The sequence below is a fragment of the Lepidochelys kempii genome, chromosome 2 (assembly GCF_965140285.1).
Source record: "Lepidochelys kempii isolate rLepKem1 chromosome 2, rLepKem1.hap1, whole genome shotgun sequence".
NCBI classification, from domain to species: domain Eukaryota; kingdom Metazoa; phylum Chordata; order Testudines; family Cheloniidae; genus Lepidochelys; species Lepidochelys kempii.
In genome coordinates this window covers 262,568,598-262,586,507 of record NC_136381.1, presented here as the reverse complement: position 1 = coordinate 262,586,507, position 17,910 = coordinate 262,568,598, and the positions used below count along the sequence as shown (strand labels likewise).

At 42.5% G+C, this 17,910-nt stretch overlaps 1 protein-coding gene across 1 annotated transcript in view; it reads left to right on the top strand.

Moving 5' to 3' along the window:
• OBSCN (obscurin, cytoskeletal calmodulin and titin-interacting RhoGEF) overlaps positions 1-17,910 on the top strand; it is a 291,841-nt gene that overhangs the window by 174,443 nt on the left and 99,488 nt on the right. The window contains exons 52-62 of the mRNA XM_078851342.1: positions 1,640-1,909; positions 3,895-4,307; positions 4,353-5,250; positions 6,319-6,597; positions 7,395-7,473; positions 9,387-9,511; positions 10,877-11,074; positions 11,923-11,955; positions 12,057-12,155; positions 12,622-12,840; positions 14,539-14,605. Coding sequence (XP_078707468.1) covers positions 1,640-1,909; positions 3,895-4,307; positions 4,353-5,250; positions 6,319-6,597; positions 7,395-7,473; positions 9,387-9,511; positions 10,877-11,074; positions 11,923-11,955; positions 12,057-12,155; positions 12,622-12,840; positions 14,539-14,605 — 2,680 coding nt within the window. The remainder of the gene's footprint in view (positions 1-1,639; positions 1,910-3,894; positions 4,308-4,352; positions 5,251-6,318; positions 6,598-7,394; positions 7,474-9,386; positions 9,512-10,876; positions 11,075-11,922; positions 11,956-12,056; positions 12,156-12,621; positions 12,841-14,538; positions 14,606-17,910) is intronic.

Sequence of the window (17,910 nt, the reverse complement as noted above, 5' to 3'; positions counted from 1 at the left end):
ACACTAGAGCATATTTCGGTGCTTTGTAGCAAACACAAAATACTGAGTCTTGGAGAGAAGGTTGGTAAATTGTTCTGAGCAGAAGCAAAGTGAAACCTGCTGTGTTGTTTATCTGCTTGACATCTTTCTCTCCATACCGTAGCACTCAATCTCGTGGCTTGCAATGCATCTCTGAGTTTTGTCTGATCAACATAAGATTCTTTTCTCATGAAGACCAGATGGAATGACTGAGGCAGGGCATGCTGGAATGGCTATATTACTGTGACTGATGGCAACCGAGACTTTTAGTGTGCATGCAAGGGAGAGGCAGTGTTTCCTCCTTAAAATGCCTCTTTCTGTCTCTTTCTCTCTCTCTCTCTCTGATATTTGTATATCTCTTGTAATTTAACACCTTGACAATGTATCTGTGGGTACCAATTCACAATTGCTCCAGTGACTATTTGTGAAACCCCAGTGGTCATGGAGAGATAGGGAACCATCATTTCAGTTTCCTCTAAGTTGTTTTCTTGTAAAGCCTCTCTCTACATTCTATTGCAATGGTGCGTGTTTGCTTTATATAATTTCTTCTTATCTTTTTTTGAAAACCCCTGGTATGTTAAATTCCTAAGACGGGAAAAAGAACATTTAAAAAACATATTTGCCCATGTTTCTTTCTTCGGTCAAGTCTGGCTGAACTCAGGTGCACTTTAAATACTGGTGCCATGCAATTGTCATGTTATTAGAAGGTCATCTATCAAAGTGATGAACATAACAAGAAATTTTCTCACTATTTAAGAGTTGCTGGCTCAGTCATTAGTAACAAGAGTGAAGGTTTCATCATGTTTTTCAAAACCTGAGATGGAGGCAGCTTTCAAAATCTTTTTTCTATGTTGGATCTTTTCTTCAAAAGCTTAAGGGAGCGCCACTTCAGCTGGCTCTACGATTCTAATTCACACTTTGAGCATATAGGAATTGTGAGACTACTATGGGCTAGGTCTTGGTGGGGTGTATGAGACTGTGTGAGAGACTTGGCAAAAGTGGGTGATGACCAGGCTGAGATTTTGTCACGAATATTTTTAGTAAAAGTCACAGACAGGTCACGGGCAATAAAGAAAAATTCACGGAAGCCTGTGAGCTGTCCTTGACTTTTACTAAAAATATCTGTGCCAAAATGGGGAGCTCAGTTGCAGGGTCACCACACAGCCCGCGGTGGCCCAGAACTCCCAGGGGTCCCCACAGCTCCTGACCACCGTAGGCAGTGGGGGGACCCTGCGGCTCCCAACTGCCACAGGCTGAAGTCACAGAGATCTCTGGAAGTCACTGATTCTGTGACTTCCACAACCTCCATGACAAAATCGTAGCCTTAGTGATGACCTATAAGCACAAAAACGTAAGGGGGGAAAGTGCAATGGCTTCTGCATATAGCTGTAAACTAATGTGATCTAATCTTCTTGGAGAGCTTTAGAAGTTGTAAACTCTAAATTACAGCACTTTTTCCATTTACCTTCCAATGATTGGCTGCAGCAGTTGAACAAAAATTTTAAAACACCAAAATTCAAAGCTTGGATGCTTCACAGGCTCTAATTTCCACCCGTTTTGGGGTCCATACAGCAGACGGGTGCATTCATTTATTTTAATGCCCTAATTTTTATAATTGCAGAGCCTCCATTTACAGTCACTCGTCCCTTAGAAGGCAAGTCAGTCTTGGAAGGGGAGGTGGCTGTCCTGGAGTGTGAATTTTCAAGAGAGACCCAAGAGGCAATCTGGGTCAAAGGAAAAGAACAACTACAGCCTGGAGGGAGATATGAAATAAAGTCTGATGGCAAGAAGCAGATACTCATTATTCGTGCGTTTAAACCTGAGGATCAAGGATTGTACACCTGCATGATCTCTCCCGATGTCAGATCCTCTGCCCTTCTGTCTCTTGAAGGTACAGAAAATGTGTATCTAAGAGATTTTATTAGTTCAGATTAAGGACACTCAATAGCCTCTCCATTGTTAATATTGGGAATTCAGTTTGCATTATAAACTCAATATTTCTCCTCATGCAAATCCACAAGCAAAGACGTATAAGCCTCAAAATTAGGACATCATGTCTGTTGTCGAGATACAATTTGTCTATGGGTTTTGAAGTGATCAGACAAGAATTTCCTTATCAATGATACATTTAAAAATGGACACATTCACCAGAGTCCAAAACTTTGTTGCCACTTTATAGGGAAGAGTAAAACCAAAACACACACAAAAACAGAAGTGAGACATTTTAGTTCACTGGAGTAATATAGCCACATCCTAGTGCTCAAGACTGTTGATTAAACTCTAATTGTAAGTCATTAATATTTTAAATGGTGATGTCCAAGTGTCTCATTGGCTCCCACAGCCATAAAAAGGGTCACCAGATGACTACTGGAGACCTACTGGTAAGCTTTCGTTTAAAGAAAGAAAATAAGTCTCTAGCTCTTTTCCATGCAGAGATAGAGCTCTCAGTGCAATCCAATGGATAAGAGAGGATTCTCAATGCAAGGAAGAGAATTGTTTCACAAAAACTAGCTTAATCAGATAAGCTGTGGGTAAATTAAAACACTATAAGAAAAATGGTGTTCACCACACTAGAAAATTTCTCAAATGCTTTTTTACCACATCCTCACTTGAGACCAAGGATGGTGGGAAAGAATTAAAATTGAGTTTACTGGATTCCTCAAGAGGGAGGGAAATCAAAGTCAAAGTAAGTGTATTTATTCCCTACACAAGAGGCAACCATATGCTTTCATTCTGAATTACTTTCCTGTTAGGAAAAATAGTTTGAGAAAGCAAACTTAAAGAGAGAGAGCACAGGGCCTGGATCTCCTCTGGGACTGGCTGCTGCAACTCTGAGGCAAAGAGGCAGAGTTCTTACATTGCAATTTAGACTTTCCCCATTCAGTGCCAGGGCACCTCTTAAAAAATGCTACACTTTCCTAATGGCATTAGTAAAGCTGAAAACAGATAATGTAGGTAAAAATAGTGTTTACAAAACCTTTTGGGCTGAAAATATTTTTTCTGCGCCCTCAGACAAATGCATAAAGTAGAGCCAGGTGAAGAATGTATGACTTCCTCTCAAATTCTCCAGTGAGAATCGTTGTGTTCTTACAATACATGTTTTCACTGATCATCTGCAGGTTGATCCAGGATGTAACATAAAACAAACATAAGGAAGTACTTTTTCCTCACAACACACACAGTCAACATGTGGAGCTCATTGCCAGGGGATGTTGTGAAGGCCAAAAATATAACTGGGTTCAAAAAAGGATTAGATAAGTTCATGGAGGATAGGTCCATCAATGGCTATTAGCCAGGTTGATCAGGCACACAGCCCCATGCTCTGGGTGTCCCTAAACCTCTGGCTGCCAGAAGCTGGGAATGGACAACAGGGGATGTATCATTGATAAATTGCCCTATTCTGGTCATTCTCTCTAAAGCATCTGGCACTGGCCACTGGTGGAAGACAGGATACTGGGCTAGATGGACCATTGATCTGATCCTGTATGGCCATTCTGATGTTATTACCACCTCCTATGGTCTTCACTGCAGGTTCTGTGGGGCATTGTTTCCATGGAGTATGTTCAGCAGAAAGCTAGACAGCTTTCAGTTTCATAAAGTGACTGCATATAAGAAGCTGAGTCAGACATTGGGGGATGCATAAACAAACAAAGGCAGGATTTGGCCCATCACTTTTATGCATGGGGGAGGGGGAGGAATTTGTTCAAGGACTGGCCATATTTTCTTTCTAACGTGTGTGATTTGTGCTTTATGCAGTGGTTAATTTTAATTTCAGTGATATTTTACTGCCTGGATTTGGAGTAACATTTTCAGGTGATTTCTCTTGCCTTATTCACATGCTCCTTCTTACCATCTTACTAACTGAATCCCAATTAGTTCCCACAGTGGCACTGCCAAAAGAGGCAGCCCAGGAAGCACGTGACGTGATTCAACTTGAAGAGATGGTGGATGGACATCTCCAGCCCAGCTTGCCACCCGAAGCTGCTCAGGAGGGGGACCTTCACCTCCTGTGGGAGGCTATTGCCAAGAAGCGAAGAATGAGCAGGGAGCCAACCCTGGATTCCATCAGTGAAGTGCCAGAAGAGGATGATAAACTTCATAAGCTGAAGAAGGAAGAAGTGGAGTCTCATTATTATTCAGAAGAATACTCCACCTGTGATGAGCTGACTAAAACTGGAGAAGCAGACTTCTCTTTCACAAGCTCAGACGATGAGTCTAGGGCTGGGACGCCTTCACTAGTTAACTACCTTAAAAAGGCCGGGAAATCTACTGTTAGCATTGGTAGCAAGGTTCAGACGGTCTCCACCAGTAAATTCTGGAAACACTGGGATCAGTCGGGCGTCGAGACTAGTGAATCTGCACTCCCTGCCAAGCCTGCTGAACCAGAAATCATGGAAGATTTAGATGATCCTTCCATGAACAAAGCAGCTGTGAAAATTCAGGCTGCTTTCAAAGGCTACAAAGTGAGGAAGGAGATCAAACAGCAGGAATGTCCCGTGTTTGGTGATACCCTCAAAGATTTTTGTGGTGAGCCAGGAGGCACTCTCCACCTTGAGTGTGTGGCTCTCAGCAAAACTGATATGAAGATCCGTTGGCTGAAAGACGATGAGGAACTTTCAGATGGGCGCCATTATCATATAGACAATTACAGTGATGGAACTTGCTCCTTGATTATCACTGGCCTGGACATGAAAGACACGGGAAAATATACCTGTGAGGCATCTAATAAGTTTGGCAAGGTTTCCCAGAGTGCTAAGGTGGTGGTTGGTACCCGGGCACCGGATGGTCTTCGTAAGCACAAGCAAGTGAAACGCCTCACTGATAGTGAAACAGAGAGCTCTTCTGGCAGCGAACTGGATGATGCGTTCCGTAAAGCGGGAAGGAGGCTTCACAAGCTCTTCAAGTCCAAGATCTCAACGGAAATGTCTGATGTGGAGGAGGAACTCTTTGTCAGCGCGGATGAAGGGGAGGTGGAGGTGGTAGATCACCAGACGTATCGCGAGGATGATCAATACATCTACATCAAGTTTGAAATCTTGGCGGAAGCAAAAACAGCAGCCGGCCGGTTCAGAGAGATGTTTGCTGCACTGGGTATCCCAGTCGAGATTGACATCCTGGACCAAGGCCTTAAAAAAATAGAGCTTCGCATAGGGAAAGCAGCATCTCCTGCTCCAGGGCAGATTCAACCCTTGGTGAAAAGACCTCCACCACCTTTACTGACTTCCGACACAGGTTAGCAAGGCCTGCTAGGTTCTTATTTAATAATCATATTTAGAGCTCACTTGGAAATTATTTTTCACCACAACAATTTTCTTTAAAGTTTGGGGGTTTGAAAACCTGAAAACAGAAATTTTTATCTTTTACTAAAATTTCCATTTCCAATCCTTTTTGCATTGTAAAAATGTTTTGAGGGAAAAAATTTTACTCACCCTAATAACAAAACACACAATCGCTTTCATACAATGCTTTGAAAGCATCAGTTAACTAAGCAGTTCTGAGAACAGCCCTTTGGGATAGGAAAGCATTCTCAGCCCCGTTTTACAGAGGGAGGGACTTGACCCAAGCCTTACTTTACCGTGGTGATGCTGCAGTGTCTGGAACAGCTCTTGGAGAATAAATTAGTCCTTTTTATAAGGCAAATTCTACTGAGTAGAGTTGGGAAAGGAAGGGGTGGAAAGCGGTTTTCCCATTCCTTGAAGATTTCAAGATATCAAAACATTTTCCAGTCCTGAACTGGGGCAAAAAGCCAAAATATTTGAAAATTTTTATGAACTGGAAATCAGGGGAAAAAATCCTTTTGGTTCAATCTAAATATTTTCTTTCAATGATTTTGGAATGTTTTGTTTTGATAATTTCAAAACATTTTGTTTCGATTTTGACCATTTTCAATTTTTTTTACTAGAATTAACTGACATTTTGAAACAAAACGCCATTTAGAATTGAAAAACTGGAATTTGTCTTTTTGAAAATGTTGAAACTAAACCATTCAAAACAATTCAAACATTTTCCAAGTCATAAAACATGTCAAAACTGACCCTTTCACACAAAAAGTTTTGGTTTTGAGGAAGTGGCATTTGCTGATGAAAAAACATTTCACTGGAAAATACCCAACCTAGGCTACTCCTTCACTGTTTATATTATGGAGGAAGGGCACTTCTCTATTATTTTAAAATGTGCCAATCAGCATCACTGCAAGTCCCTTCCTCTGACACACCGCACAGCAGCGTTCTTGAAGTGCATCTTTACCAATTAACACAGCTGGTTGTTTCCTTTTCTCTCTTCCAACTGTACCATATTCAGCTCCCATGTTCATAACTGAGCTTCAAAACCAAGAGGTGCAAGACGGCTACCCAGTCAGCTTTGACTGTGTTGTTATTGGCAAACCTTTACCCACGGTGCGCTGGTTCAAGGATGGGAAAGTTATCGAAGAAGATGACCATTATATGATCAACGAGGACCAGGAAGGGTGCCACCAACTGATCATCACCGCCGTGGTTCCTACTGACATGGGTGTCTACCGCTGCCTTGCTGAAAACAACATGGGAGTTTCTTCAAGCAAGGCGGAGCTGCGAGTGGACTGTGAGTCTTGAGGAATGATTGAAAAGACTGAATATTATGAAACAAAATGTTTTATAATATTAATGGGGCGTGTGAGTGGTATTTGAATAAGATGCATATTTGCACATTTGTTATAATATTATGCATAATATTAGTAGGGGAGTGTGAATGGGTGTTGAATAAAGATGCATATTTATTCTGGCTGATCTGAATAAGTGAATCTCATTGGCAGGAAAATCATTTGTTAATTAAAATGTAGATGAAGTAGCCGTAAGCTTAATGATTTTGTGGGGTGTATTTTCTCCCATTATCATGACCCATGTTTGAGGGTGATGCAGCTTTTGGCAACGTTGTCACCAGTGTAACTGTATTAGTTAGTTGCTGAGCATAGCACATTCATTCCCCATGGTCGGAGAAATCTCACATGAGAAATGCACCATAGGGCCATACCCAGTGCATTGCGATCTGAGATTGAGTTCCCAGCTCCCTCTCTCTCCACGAAGGCTGTAAGCCTTACGGAGACAGCACACTCACTCCTGGGGAAAAACGTGTGTGGCTTCTCTCTTGCAATGCCCTCTGGCTGGCTCTTGCAGTAGCATTGGTGGGGCTCAAAGGGAGACACATCTAGCTGTCCTTTGTCTGGAGGGGGCATCAGGTCAAATGGGGGAGATGAATGAGTATTAAGAAGGGGAATCACGGAGGCTGCTGCTCCCAATAATGAAATTTCAGATCCTGCAAGGACCTTTAGCTGTAACTGTTACGAACAGCAGTGGTTACAAAGTGTGGATCATGGAGAATTTCCATTTTTCCTTTATCAGTGACCAGTACTGATTATGATACAGCAGCAGACGCGACAGAGACATCTTCATATTACAGTGCCAAAGGATATCTCTCAAGGTAAAATATGAATGACAGAGCCGCGGTGACTGGAAAACATGGCACAATGCTCATTTTTATTCATGAGTGTTTGGATTTAGATGGGTTCAGTGGGAATCAGACAACGACAATCATTACAGTGGTAAAGCAAAGGCTGTGTAATCTGTGAATGTAATTTCATGTCAGTGCTACCTGCTTATAGTGGGCTTGGTTACAGTGAAATATCAGCCCTCTTGTGTCTGCTTTGTGCTGCTCCCTCAGTGCAAAACAGCCAGCAGCCTGGCTGCTTCAGCCCCATGGGAATTCCTTCCTGGTGTAATGAACTCCTCAGTCTGAGTCTGGGACTGGGAGTGGCCAGGAAAAGAAAGTGAAGCTGAAACTGCTGCACTGCCTTCAGGAATGACCATTAGGGGTCATTGGTAGCTGGGTGCTCATGGCTTCTCTAAATTATACCAGGGACCGAGATGGCTCTGACTGTTCCTGAGATCCAATCCAGAATCACCTTTATACCTTAGAGTCCTCTTTGTCCCCAACCTCTCAGCAGTGCCGGGTGTATCATTGAGATTTTAGCCAATTGTTTTCGATGGGATTTAACGCATGTCTGATTTTACTTTTCAGCCACATGTAGAATGGCTGGAATCCTGGCGTTCTGTTTCCTGTTTTGGCACTGATCTGCTGTGTGACCTCAGGCAGTTTCCTTAACTTCTGTGCCATAGGTTCCTCATCTATGAAGTGGGGATAACGCTGCTTTCCCACCTTTGTAAAACACTTTGAGATGTACAGATAAAAAGCTTGTATTGTGAATGGGGCTGTTAACACTGCCTGTTTTTCAGGTTGCCCACCAATTCCCATTATAAGACCCTGTTTTCAGCTGCTTATGACTCTACCAAACTTTTATCGTTTGGGCTAAAATTTTTGAGTCCTAAATGTCTGCTCAGCCTGATTCTTCCCCCCCCCCCCCCCAAATTGCAGCCAAAATGGTTCTGTCATTTCTGAGAATGGGGCTTGGGGGGGTGTTGTTTTGATGATGTTAAAAAAATTCTGACTACCTTTGTTTTTAAAAGCTCTAGTGTTCCCATGATTCGAAGCAGGAACTTGAAATTTGGCAGAGGGTGGGGTGTTTCCCTTTTGTCAGGGATGTGTCTTTTGCAGTCCTCATGAAAATCTACCCAAATTTGACCAATTGATAAGCCTTTGAAAAATCCCAGTTCACACAGGCTCAAGAGAGACTCCTTGGAATTTACCAGCTAAAGCCAATAAAGATTCCATCCATACTTGGGCCCTAGGCTGCTGTGGGTCATGTTGGGTCTGGGCACCTGAATTGAAAACCGCAAGACTGTCTCTCCTATGTTCTAAATGACCCCCCTGATGGGCCCAGGTGGTGTGGAGGAGGAAGCTGCCTGATTTGAATGCAGTGAGGACAAGAGTTGGACTTGTTTTGGGGAGAGTAGATTGGTACAAGGAGTGTAGAAGGAGGGAGGGGACTGGAAGTTGGGGTGGGGGAGACTGGGAGTGGCTGGGGAAGGAGACTGGGATAAGGAGCCAAAGGGCTGACCCTGAGATTAGCTGAAGAGCTTGGAGAGGAAGATTAGGACTGGGAGCCAGTGGGGTGGAGAAAGGGGGAGGCATCTGGAGGCAGGGTGGAAGAGAGAAACAGATTGGATGAGGAGTCAGGAAGGAGATAACATAGACTGACTGTACAAGGAGACTGGGACTAGGATGAGAAGCTTGAGGAGAATGTGGCTGGGAGGGTGGGCCCTCGGTGGAAAAGAGAAAAGACTGGGACAGGGGTAGGTTGGAGGAGATCGGGCAGAAGGGATCATGCCTGGGGGGAGTCGAAGAAGAGTCTGTGCCTACTAGAGTGCATTCCTCTGTAGAGCCTAAAATGGAATATGCCAACTCCTCCTTTCTTTCCGACTCTAATCTATACCTAGCCGAGAACAAGAGGGAGTAGAATCCACCACAGAAGAGGAGCAGCTGCCTCAAATCCTAGATGAGCTTCATGATATTCACGTGGCCCCTGGAGCATCTTTGGCTAAATTTCACCTGAAGGTCAAAGGTAAGGGGACCTATGACATTTACATCAGTCCCATCTTGATATCTGTGAACGTGTGTGGACAAGGTTTTCTCATATGCTTTTGCATGCAATTGTGCTCGTAATTTGTGCACTCAAATAGCACATTTGAAATAGCAGTCACAAGTGTGTGTATGCATAGATGACCAGCACCTAACTGGGCAATAGTTCATGCAAAGTAAGTATTCAGTTGTGTGGTCATATCCTCAGTGATTAATTGCATGCACACATTTCTGGAAATCTAGTCCTATAACTCTTTTTTTTTAGGTTTTCGGTCATGAAGATCAACTAGTCTCTAAATGCATTAATTGCTGTGTTGCCAGGAATGAAAAGTACAGTGTGGGCATGCTAGTTTTTAAAAATAATGCTTACAAATATGAACCACTGCCTTTCATTAGTGTTTCAGGGTAGATGTACTATGTAATGATTAGTTCAAGTGACAGTAGCTAAGGCCCAAATTGTCTGCTACTTGGGATAAGCCTATATAGGGGACAGAAAGCCTTGCTAAATCATGGTGCTTTCTTCTTGATCTTTCCATCAGTGTGTGTGTGGGGGGAAGGGGGTTATCCCATCCCTACCCCTCCCCCCAAAAAAGCAGAAAGGTCGTTTGTCCCCCCAGAACCAGCAGATTTCCCCAAAAGCCACACAAAGGCCCAGTGCCTCCGCCCCGGCTCTGGGATCTCTTGTTGTCCCATCTCCTGTCCCTTATCTGTAGAAGACCTACACAGTAGATGTGTACCCAACCCACCTCTGTGACCTAGACCCTCCCTCCACTGGCCCACCCATTCCACCTGTGTGTATCCCTGACCTCACAGTGAAACGTCTACAACATCTGGGTGGATAAAGGAGAAAAACTACAGAGATGTCACTGCCCCCATCTGTGCTTTCCTGGAGCACTTTTACTGGGTTGTTCTGCTCCTGCTCATGGAAAGAGTGGGGACTGTTTTGGCTTAAATGGCCATGAGACCAATCTCGAAGTCCCCATGCAGGCAAAGTGTGACTTCAGTCTGAATTTTGCCTGAGTAAGGATTTTAGGATTTGGCCTTGTATTTGTAGAAAATCAGATCCAAATATCAATGTTCTAACTCTGGAAGGCACTCAGATACCAAGGTGATGGGGCAGAATTAGAATCTGAAAAGTACATAATAGAATTTTAATTCTTAAATAGCATTCACAAATATCAGAATCAAACTACTCTCTGTATGTGGGTTAGTTTCCAAGTGGACACTGTAGAACCTTGAACAAACAGCATTGGTAAGAATGGACCTTTCTTTGATTACACTGAAGTGTATGATTGGTTTGAGAGGCTCCAAAATAGTGAGTCACCCCTTCTTACATTGCTTCTTGTAGGGTACCCAGAACCTCGTCTTTACTGGTTCAAAGATGGGCAACCATTACAGGCCTCAGACCGAATCCTGAAGACTGAGAAGAAGCAATTTCATGCACTCGAAATCCTCAATGTCGTTAAGGAGGATGCTGGTCAATACTCAGTATTTATTAGCAACTCTGCAGGTTCTGCATATTCATCGGCCAGTTTGGTTGTCAAAGGTAAGTTATTGGTGCTTTCTGCCAGTGGCTATCTCTGGTTTAAATATTTACTTTTCCTGATAAAGCCTATAGACAGCAAGATATTCTGGAAAATAAAATGGGCCATAAACTGAGGATAGAGGGATGGTTTTGTATTTAAAGCACTGGACTGAGAATCAGGCAACCTGTGTTCTATTCCTGACTAATCTTCCATGGATCTTCACTGTGTTCTTAAGGGAAGTCGTATCACCTCTCTGTTTACCTGATTCTGATCTTACTTGCACATGCATTCTAACTCCATTGTCCTTAATGCCTTCACTGGGGAATTGTGCTTAAAAACTAAGGGTGTGATATGGTCCATATCTGAGGCCATAACTGCAGAATACTGCAGTACTTTTAATAAGGGTTGAGTTTATCTCAATTGTAGAAGCAGATAGGTATAGAGCCAGTGTGGTGTTTTGATGATGATGTTTGGTTAATTAATTTCTTTATTTATTAATAAATATCAGTACTCATGGAGTTAGTAATTTATGGCCGAATGTTTTTGTGGTGTAATTTATCAAAATGATCTTTGTTCAAATGTATGATATATTAATAGAAGATTAAAACAGATTTTAGTCACTCTTGTGCAGAGTTACTGTACATGTACATGTCACTTATATTATAAAATGGCTTTTAGATATATTCTACTAAAGAGATGAATAACAATTTTTAATAAAAATGTAATTTGTGTGTAGTCCATATTGTATTGAGTAAGTCATTGATATCACCTGACCACATGCTTGAGTGCACAATTCACAGAAAGGAGACATTTGTCCTTTCTATAGATGTAGTTTCATAGTGGGATGATTTGTCTTTCTGTGTTACAGGTCCTGGTGAGAAGGAAGAACTGCCAGAAACAGGTGAGAGGAGCAGCACAATCAGTGATAATAGAACTACGAATAACTTCTCAATAGTCTTAGCCTCACTTGTACCACTTCATCATGAACTTTTTAATTTTCAGATGCTCAAGAACAGCTGGTGCCACCCAGGTTCCTGGAGAGATTTACCAATAAAAGTGTCAGGAAAGGTGCAAGTATCACCTTCTCTGTGAAGGTTGAAGGTAAATGGAGCTTAAACACAACTTTCTTTCTGTGTTACTTAATTTGCAGAGCTTCCCAGTGTATCCTGTCTTCTCATTGGGCCAAATCTTGAAGGCCTTATCTACTGCAGGAGTCAGAAGATTTGGGTTCTGTTCCCATCTTTGTAACAGACTTTTGGATGCTCCTAGCCAAGACGTGTAACTCTTGTTGCATCAATTTTCCTATGTATAAAATGGGGATAATAGCACATTCTTATCTCACAGGGGTGTTGTGAGGGCTAATCTTTCATTTTTGTAAAGTGCTTTGAAGTTCTTAGATGGAAGATGCTCTAGAAGTGCAAGTATTCATTTATGATTTATTACTGTTATTGGAAATGAATCAGCAAACATGTCGAAAGTAGGATTCACTCACAATGTAGTACACAGGGTTTTAAGAAGGGAGGAACACCAGTGGGACAATTAAAGAGGTTATTGCTCTTTTCTTTAGGACATCCAGCACCCACAATTACCTGGTTGAAAGAAGAATCTCATGAAGATGTTCTGTGGATCAAACCAGAGACTCCTGGTTACAAGCTCGCCAGTTCCAACATGCATCACAGTCTAATCCTGCTGGATGTTGGAAAGGAATATAGTGGAACCTACACTTGCATTGCTACTAACAAGGCTGGACAATCCATCTGCACTGCCTCCCTAGAAGTTCTGGATGGTAAATTTTTGCAATATTACAAACACTTTCCCTATAATATTAAACATAATATAGTGTAGATGAATGGTATCTCATCATTATAATATGTCTATAATTGCTGAATGAAGAGCAAATGTGAAAATACAATGAATTTCAACAAACTACAACTCAAGTACATACATTTCACAGAGATTCCGGTATATCTCTATTACTTTTTTTGATAGAAAATGATTATATGCCCCTAATATAAGAATAACGTTTACTGTCTAGGGCTTTGGTCCATGCGTCAAATTAAAAGTGTGGTAAGGTTTTGCATAAACAAAACAAGAGACTAAAGAATAATCAAGAGGGGAAAAAAAGGAAGAAAACAGGCCCCAAACATTACCTTTTTTAGGAACACTGGATTCTTCACTCTGCTAAGTCTGTTTTGCATCACATCTATGCCTTAAAGCACCTGAGGCAGGCGAGTGGAGAATTTCTGCTGCGCAGAGAAATTCTCCACCATCTCTTGTGTCAGCCTCCTCTCCCCCACTCCCTGGTGTGAGAGGAGGGGAGGGAAGGGACATGTTAAGGGCATTCTGGGGGTGGGGCATGGCCAAGGCAGGGAGGGGCCTGGAAGAGCTCTGCTCCACCAAACCTTATTCTGCCTTGATGTAATTTAGAGCTTGTCATAAATATAAAGGGAAGGGTGGACCCCTTTGAAATCCCTCCTGGCCAGGGGAAAGCTCCTCTCACCTGTAAAGGGTTAAGAAGCTAAAGGTAACCTCGCTGGCACCTGACCAAAATGACCAATGAGGAGACAAGATACTTTCAAAAGCTGGGAGGAGGGAGAGAAACAAAGGGTCTGTGTCTGTCTGTATGCTGCTCTTGCCAGGGACAGAACAGGAATGGAGTCTTAGAACTTTTAGTAAGTAATCTAGCTAGGTATGTGTTAGATTATGATTTCTTTAAATGGCTGAGAAAAGAATTGTGCTGAATAGAATAACTATTTCTGTCTGTGTATCTTTTTTGTAACTTAAGGTTTTGCCTAGAGGGGTTCTCTATGTTTTTGAATCTAATTACCCTGCAAGATATCTACCATCCTGATTTTACAGGGGGGATTTCTTTATTTCTATTTACTTCTATTTTTTATTAAAAGTCTTCTTGTAAAAACTGAATGCTTTTTCATTGTTCTCAGATCCAAGGGTTTGGGTCTGTGGTCACCTATGCAAATTGGTGAGGCTTTTTATCCAACATTTCCCAGGAAAGGGGGGGGTGCAAGTGTTGGGAGGATTGTTCATTGTTCTTAAGATCCAAGGGTCTGGGTCTGCAGTCACCTAGGCAAATTGGTGAGGCTTTTTACCAAACCTTGTCCAGGAAGTGGGGTGCAGGGTTTTGGGAAGTATTTTGGGGGGAAAGACGCGTCCAAACAGCTCTTCCCCAGTAACCAGTATTAGTTTGGTGGTGGTAGCGGCCAGTCCAAGGACAACGGGGGGAATATTTTGTACCTTGGGGAAGTTTTGACCTAAGCTGGTAAAGATAAGCTTAGGAGGTTTTTTCATGCAGGTCCCCACATCTGTACCCTAGAGTTCAGAGTGGGGGAGGAACCTTGACAGAGCTGCAGGCCCCATCTCCACTGTACCAGGGCAGGGTTTGGCAGGGTGAGGAATCTGCCCCTCAGTGTTTAGCAAATACCTTCTTTTGGCGAAGACCCTCTGATTATAGACTCTGATCTTGCAGTGAAAGAGGCTGAAGTTCTGACCCGCGAGCGCATGATGGTGACAGATGTTATAATGACCACGCTGGGGTAAGCAAGGGCAGCGTATGTTAAGCCAGAAGAGTGTGTACAAGAGTCCTCTAGATTTCACTGAGATGGATTTACAGAATGTATTGCACTTCAGTCCCACATTTCCGATCGGATGGGAGACTGACTGAGCTCTCCAAAGATCTGGAAGTGTGTGAGTCATGGTGCTGGTTTGTTTGGGAAGGTCCCCCAGTATTCAACTAAAAGGTTTGGCCCCAGCCTGAAGCCTTAACTAGAGGGAATCTTCTGTTTGATTACAAGTGTTTAAAATCCTGAGTCTAGCTCCGGAAAGCTAAATGCAAGAGGTTATTGAAAGCTCACTATTTCCAGGGACAAAATGATGCAGTGAGCTAGTGGCCTGCCTTTCACTGCAGGAAACCACTCTCCAATCCAGTCAGATTTCCTCTCCCTCCTTTTCTGATTAGGAAGATTGTCCAGTTCTCCACCAGAGCTAAAGCCTGTATCACCGCCAAAGCTTCTACGGTTAAATTCTCCTAATTCTTCACTGCCACGCGCACCCGTGGAACTGTGTGTAATCACACCTGTGCAGATTTAGTGTAAAATGCCTCTTCTGGTGTAAATGAGTGATGAATTCTGATTTGATGGTGTTTTACACTCACTTTGCACTCATTTGCAGTGGTATAAGTGGCTGTACAAGAAGCAAGGCGGTGGAGAATCCGACCCAGTATTCTGAACTAACACCTGGTGTCTCTATTTTATATTTAATTTTACTTTTGTAATAGAGGGGTAGCTGTGTTAGTCTGTATCCACAAAAACAACGCAGCAGACTCCTCGTTAATTTTGTAATAGTTTTCTTCGGAACAATGTGACTTTAGCTCCATTTCACATCTGAATATTGAGCTGTACTTAAGGTTAAGAATAAAGGATTTTTTAAAAAATTCTTAGACTTAGTTTAGTTCATAATCCAGCCAATTCATATAGATCCCCATTCTGCAACTGCTTCCAAGACATGTTGTTAATGGGGTTTCTCACGTGGGGCAGGTACAGAATTAGACTTGTAAACAGAGTGGCCAAGAGCGTAACGAAGGTTTTCTCGTGAGATAGTTCAGCAGAGCCAAAGGATGCTGAATATGTGCGTGGCACACTGCCAGTATCTGTGTTTTAAAGGGTAGCACTTTGCTTGCATAATGCATGAAGGTTTTTTTCGAGAGAGTCAGGAGATCTAGATTCTATTCCTAGTCCTGACATGGAATTTCTGCCTAGGCTTGGAAAACTCTCTTATGTCAAACTTTAGGAACTAAAACAGGCATCTAAACGAAAATGTTCTGATTTTCAGAGTCAATGGTAGTTGTAGTTGCTTAGCACCTCTGAAAAACAGGTCACTTTCACTTAGAAGCCTAATTATAGACTTGGGCACCTAATTTGGGGTACTAAAGTTTGATAATGTTGGCTGTACCCGCTCTGTGCCTCAACTTTGCCATGTGTAAAATGGGGCTAATACTTTAGTTAAATACCTTAGAGGCATGTGGTAATTTCTGAAGGTTTATTAGATGCTTCAAGATCCTCCAATAAAAGAGAATATGTAAGTGAGTGTATTAATAGTAACAAGTTTCTTCTTGATTGGCAGGTATGAAGACAAGGACAGAAAAGGACATGGGTAAAGTTGTATGAAAACTCTTGTTCTCGTACAGTGTGCCTCATTCACCTCCAAAGCAGGCAAAATTCACATACTCAAATTCTGAATTTCAGTTGCATAGGATTAAACATAGTAACAGCTTGAGGAAAAAAATGGATGACAGGGATCATAGAATCATAGACTTTAAGGTCAGAAGGGACCGTTATGATTGTCTAGTCCGACCTCCTGCACAACGCAGGCCACAAAATTGCACCCACCCACTCCTGAAACAAACCCCTAACCTATGTCTGAGCTACTGAAGTCTTCAAATCGTGGTTTAAAGACTTCAAGGTGCAGAGAATCCTCAAGCAAGTGACCCGTGCCCCATGCTGCAGAGGAAGGCAAAAACCCCTAGTCCTCTGCCAATCTGCCTTGGAAGAAAATTCCTTCTCGACCCCAAATATGGCGATCAGCTAAACCCTGAGCATGTGGGCAAGACTCGCCAGCCAGACACCCAGGAAAGAATTCTCTGTAGTAACTCAGATCCCACCCATCTAACATCCCTGATATATTTATAGAGAGCAATCCTATCTCCCCTCAGCCTTCTTTTGGTTAGGCTAAACAAGCCAAGCTCCTTGAGTCTCCTTTCATAAGGCAGGTTTTCCATTCCTCGGATCATCCTAGTAGCCCTTCTCTGTACCTGTTCCAGTTTGAATTCATCCTTCTTAAACATGGGAGACCAGAACTGCACACAGTATTCCAGGTCTCACCAGTGCCTTGTATAACAGTACTAACACCTCCTTAGCTCTACTGGAAATACCTCGCCTGATGCATCCCAAGACCGCATTAGCTTTTTTCACGGCAATATCACATTGGCGGCTCATAGTCATCCTGTGATCAACCAATACTCTGAGGTCCTTCTTCTCCTCTGTTACTTTCAACTGATGCGTCCCCAGCGTATAACAAAAATTCTTGTTGTTAATCCCCAAATGCATGACCTTGCACTTTTCACTATTAAATTTCATCCTATTACTATTACTGCAGTTTACAAGGTCATCCAGATCTTCCTGTATGATATCCTGGTCCTGCTCTGTATTGGCAATACCTCCCAGCTTTGTGTCATCCACAAACTTTATTAGCAGTCTCCCACTTTTTGTGCCAAGGTCAGTAATAAAAAGATTAAATAAGATTGGCCCCAAACTGATCCCGGAGGAACTCCACTAGTAACCTCCCTCCAGCCTGACAGTTCACCTTTCAGTATGAGCCGTTGTAGTCTCCCCTTTAACCAGTTCCTTATCCACCTTTCAATTTTCATATTGATCCCCATCTTTTCCAATTTAGCTAATAATTCCCCATGTGGAACCATATCTACTGAAATAGAGGTAAATTAGATCCACTGCATTTCCTTTGTCTAAAAAATCTGTTACCTTGTCAAAGAAGGAGATCAGGTTGGTTTGGCACGATCTACCTTTTGTAAAACCATGTTGTATTTTGTCCCAGTTACCACTGACCTCAATGTCCTTAATGACTTTCTCATTCAAAATTTTTTCCAAGACCTCACGTACTGCAGATGTCAAACTAGCAGGCCTGTAGTTACCCAGATCACTTTTTTTCCCTTTCTTAAAAATAGGAACTATGTTAGCAATTCTCCAGTCAGACGGTACAACCGCTGAGTTTACATGGGATGACCACTAAACCGCTTGTTTACAAATTTAACTGAAACGTAATTCTC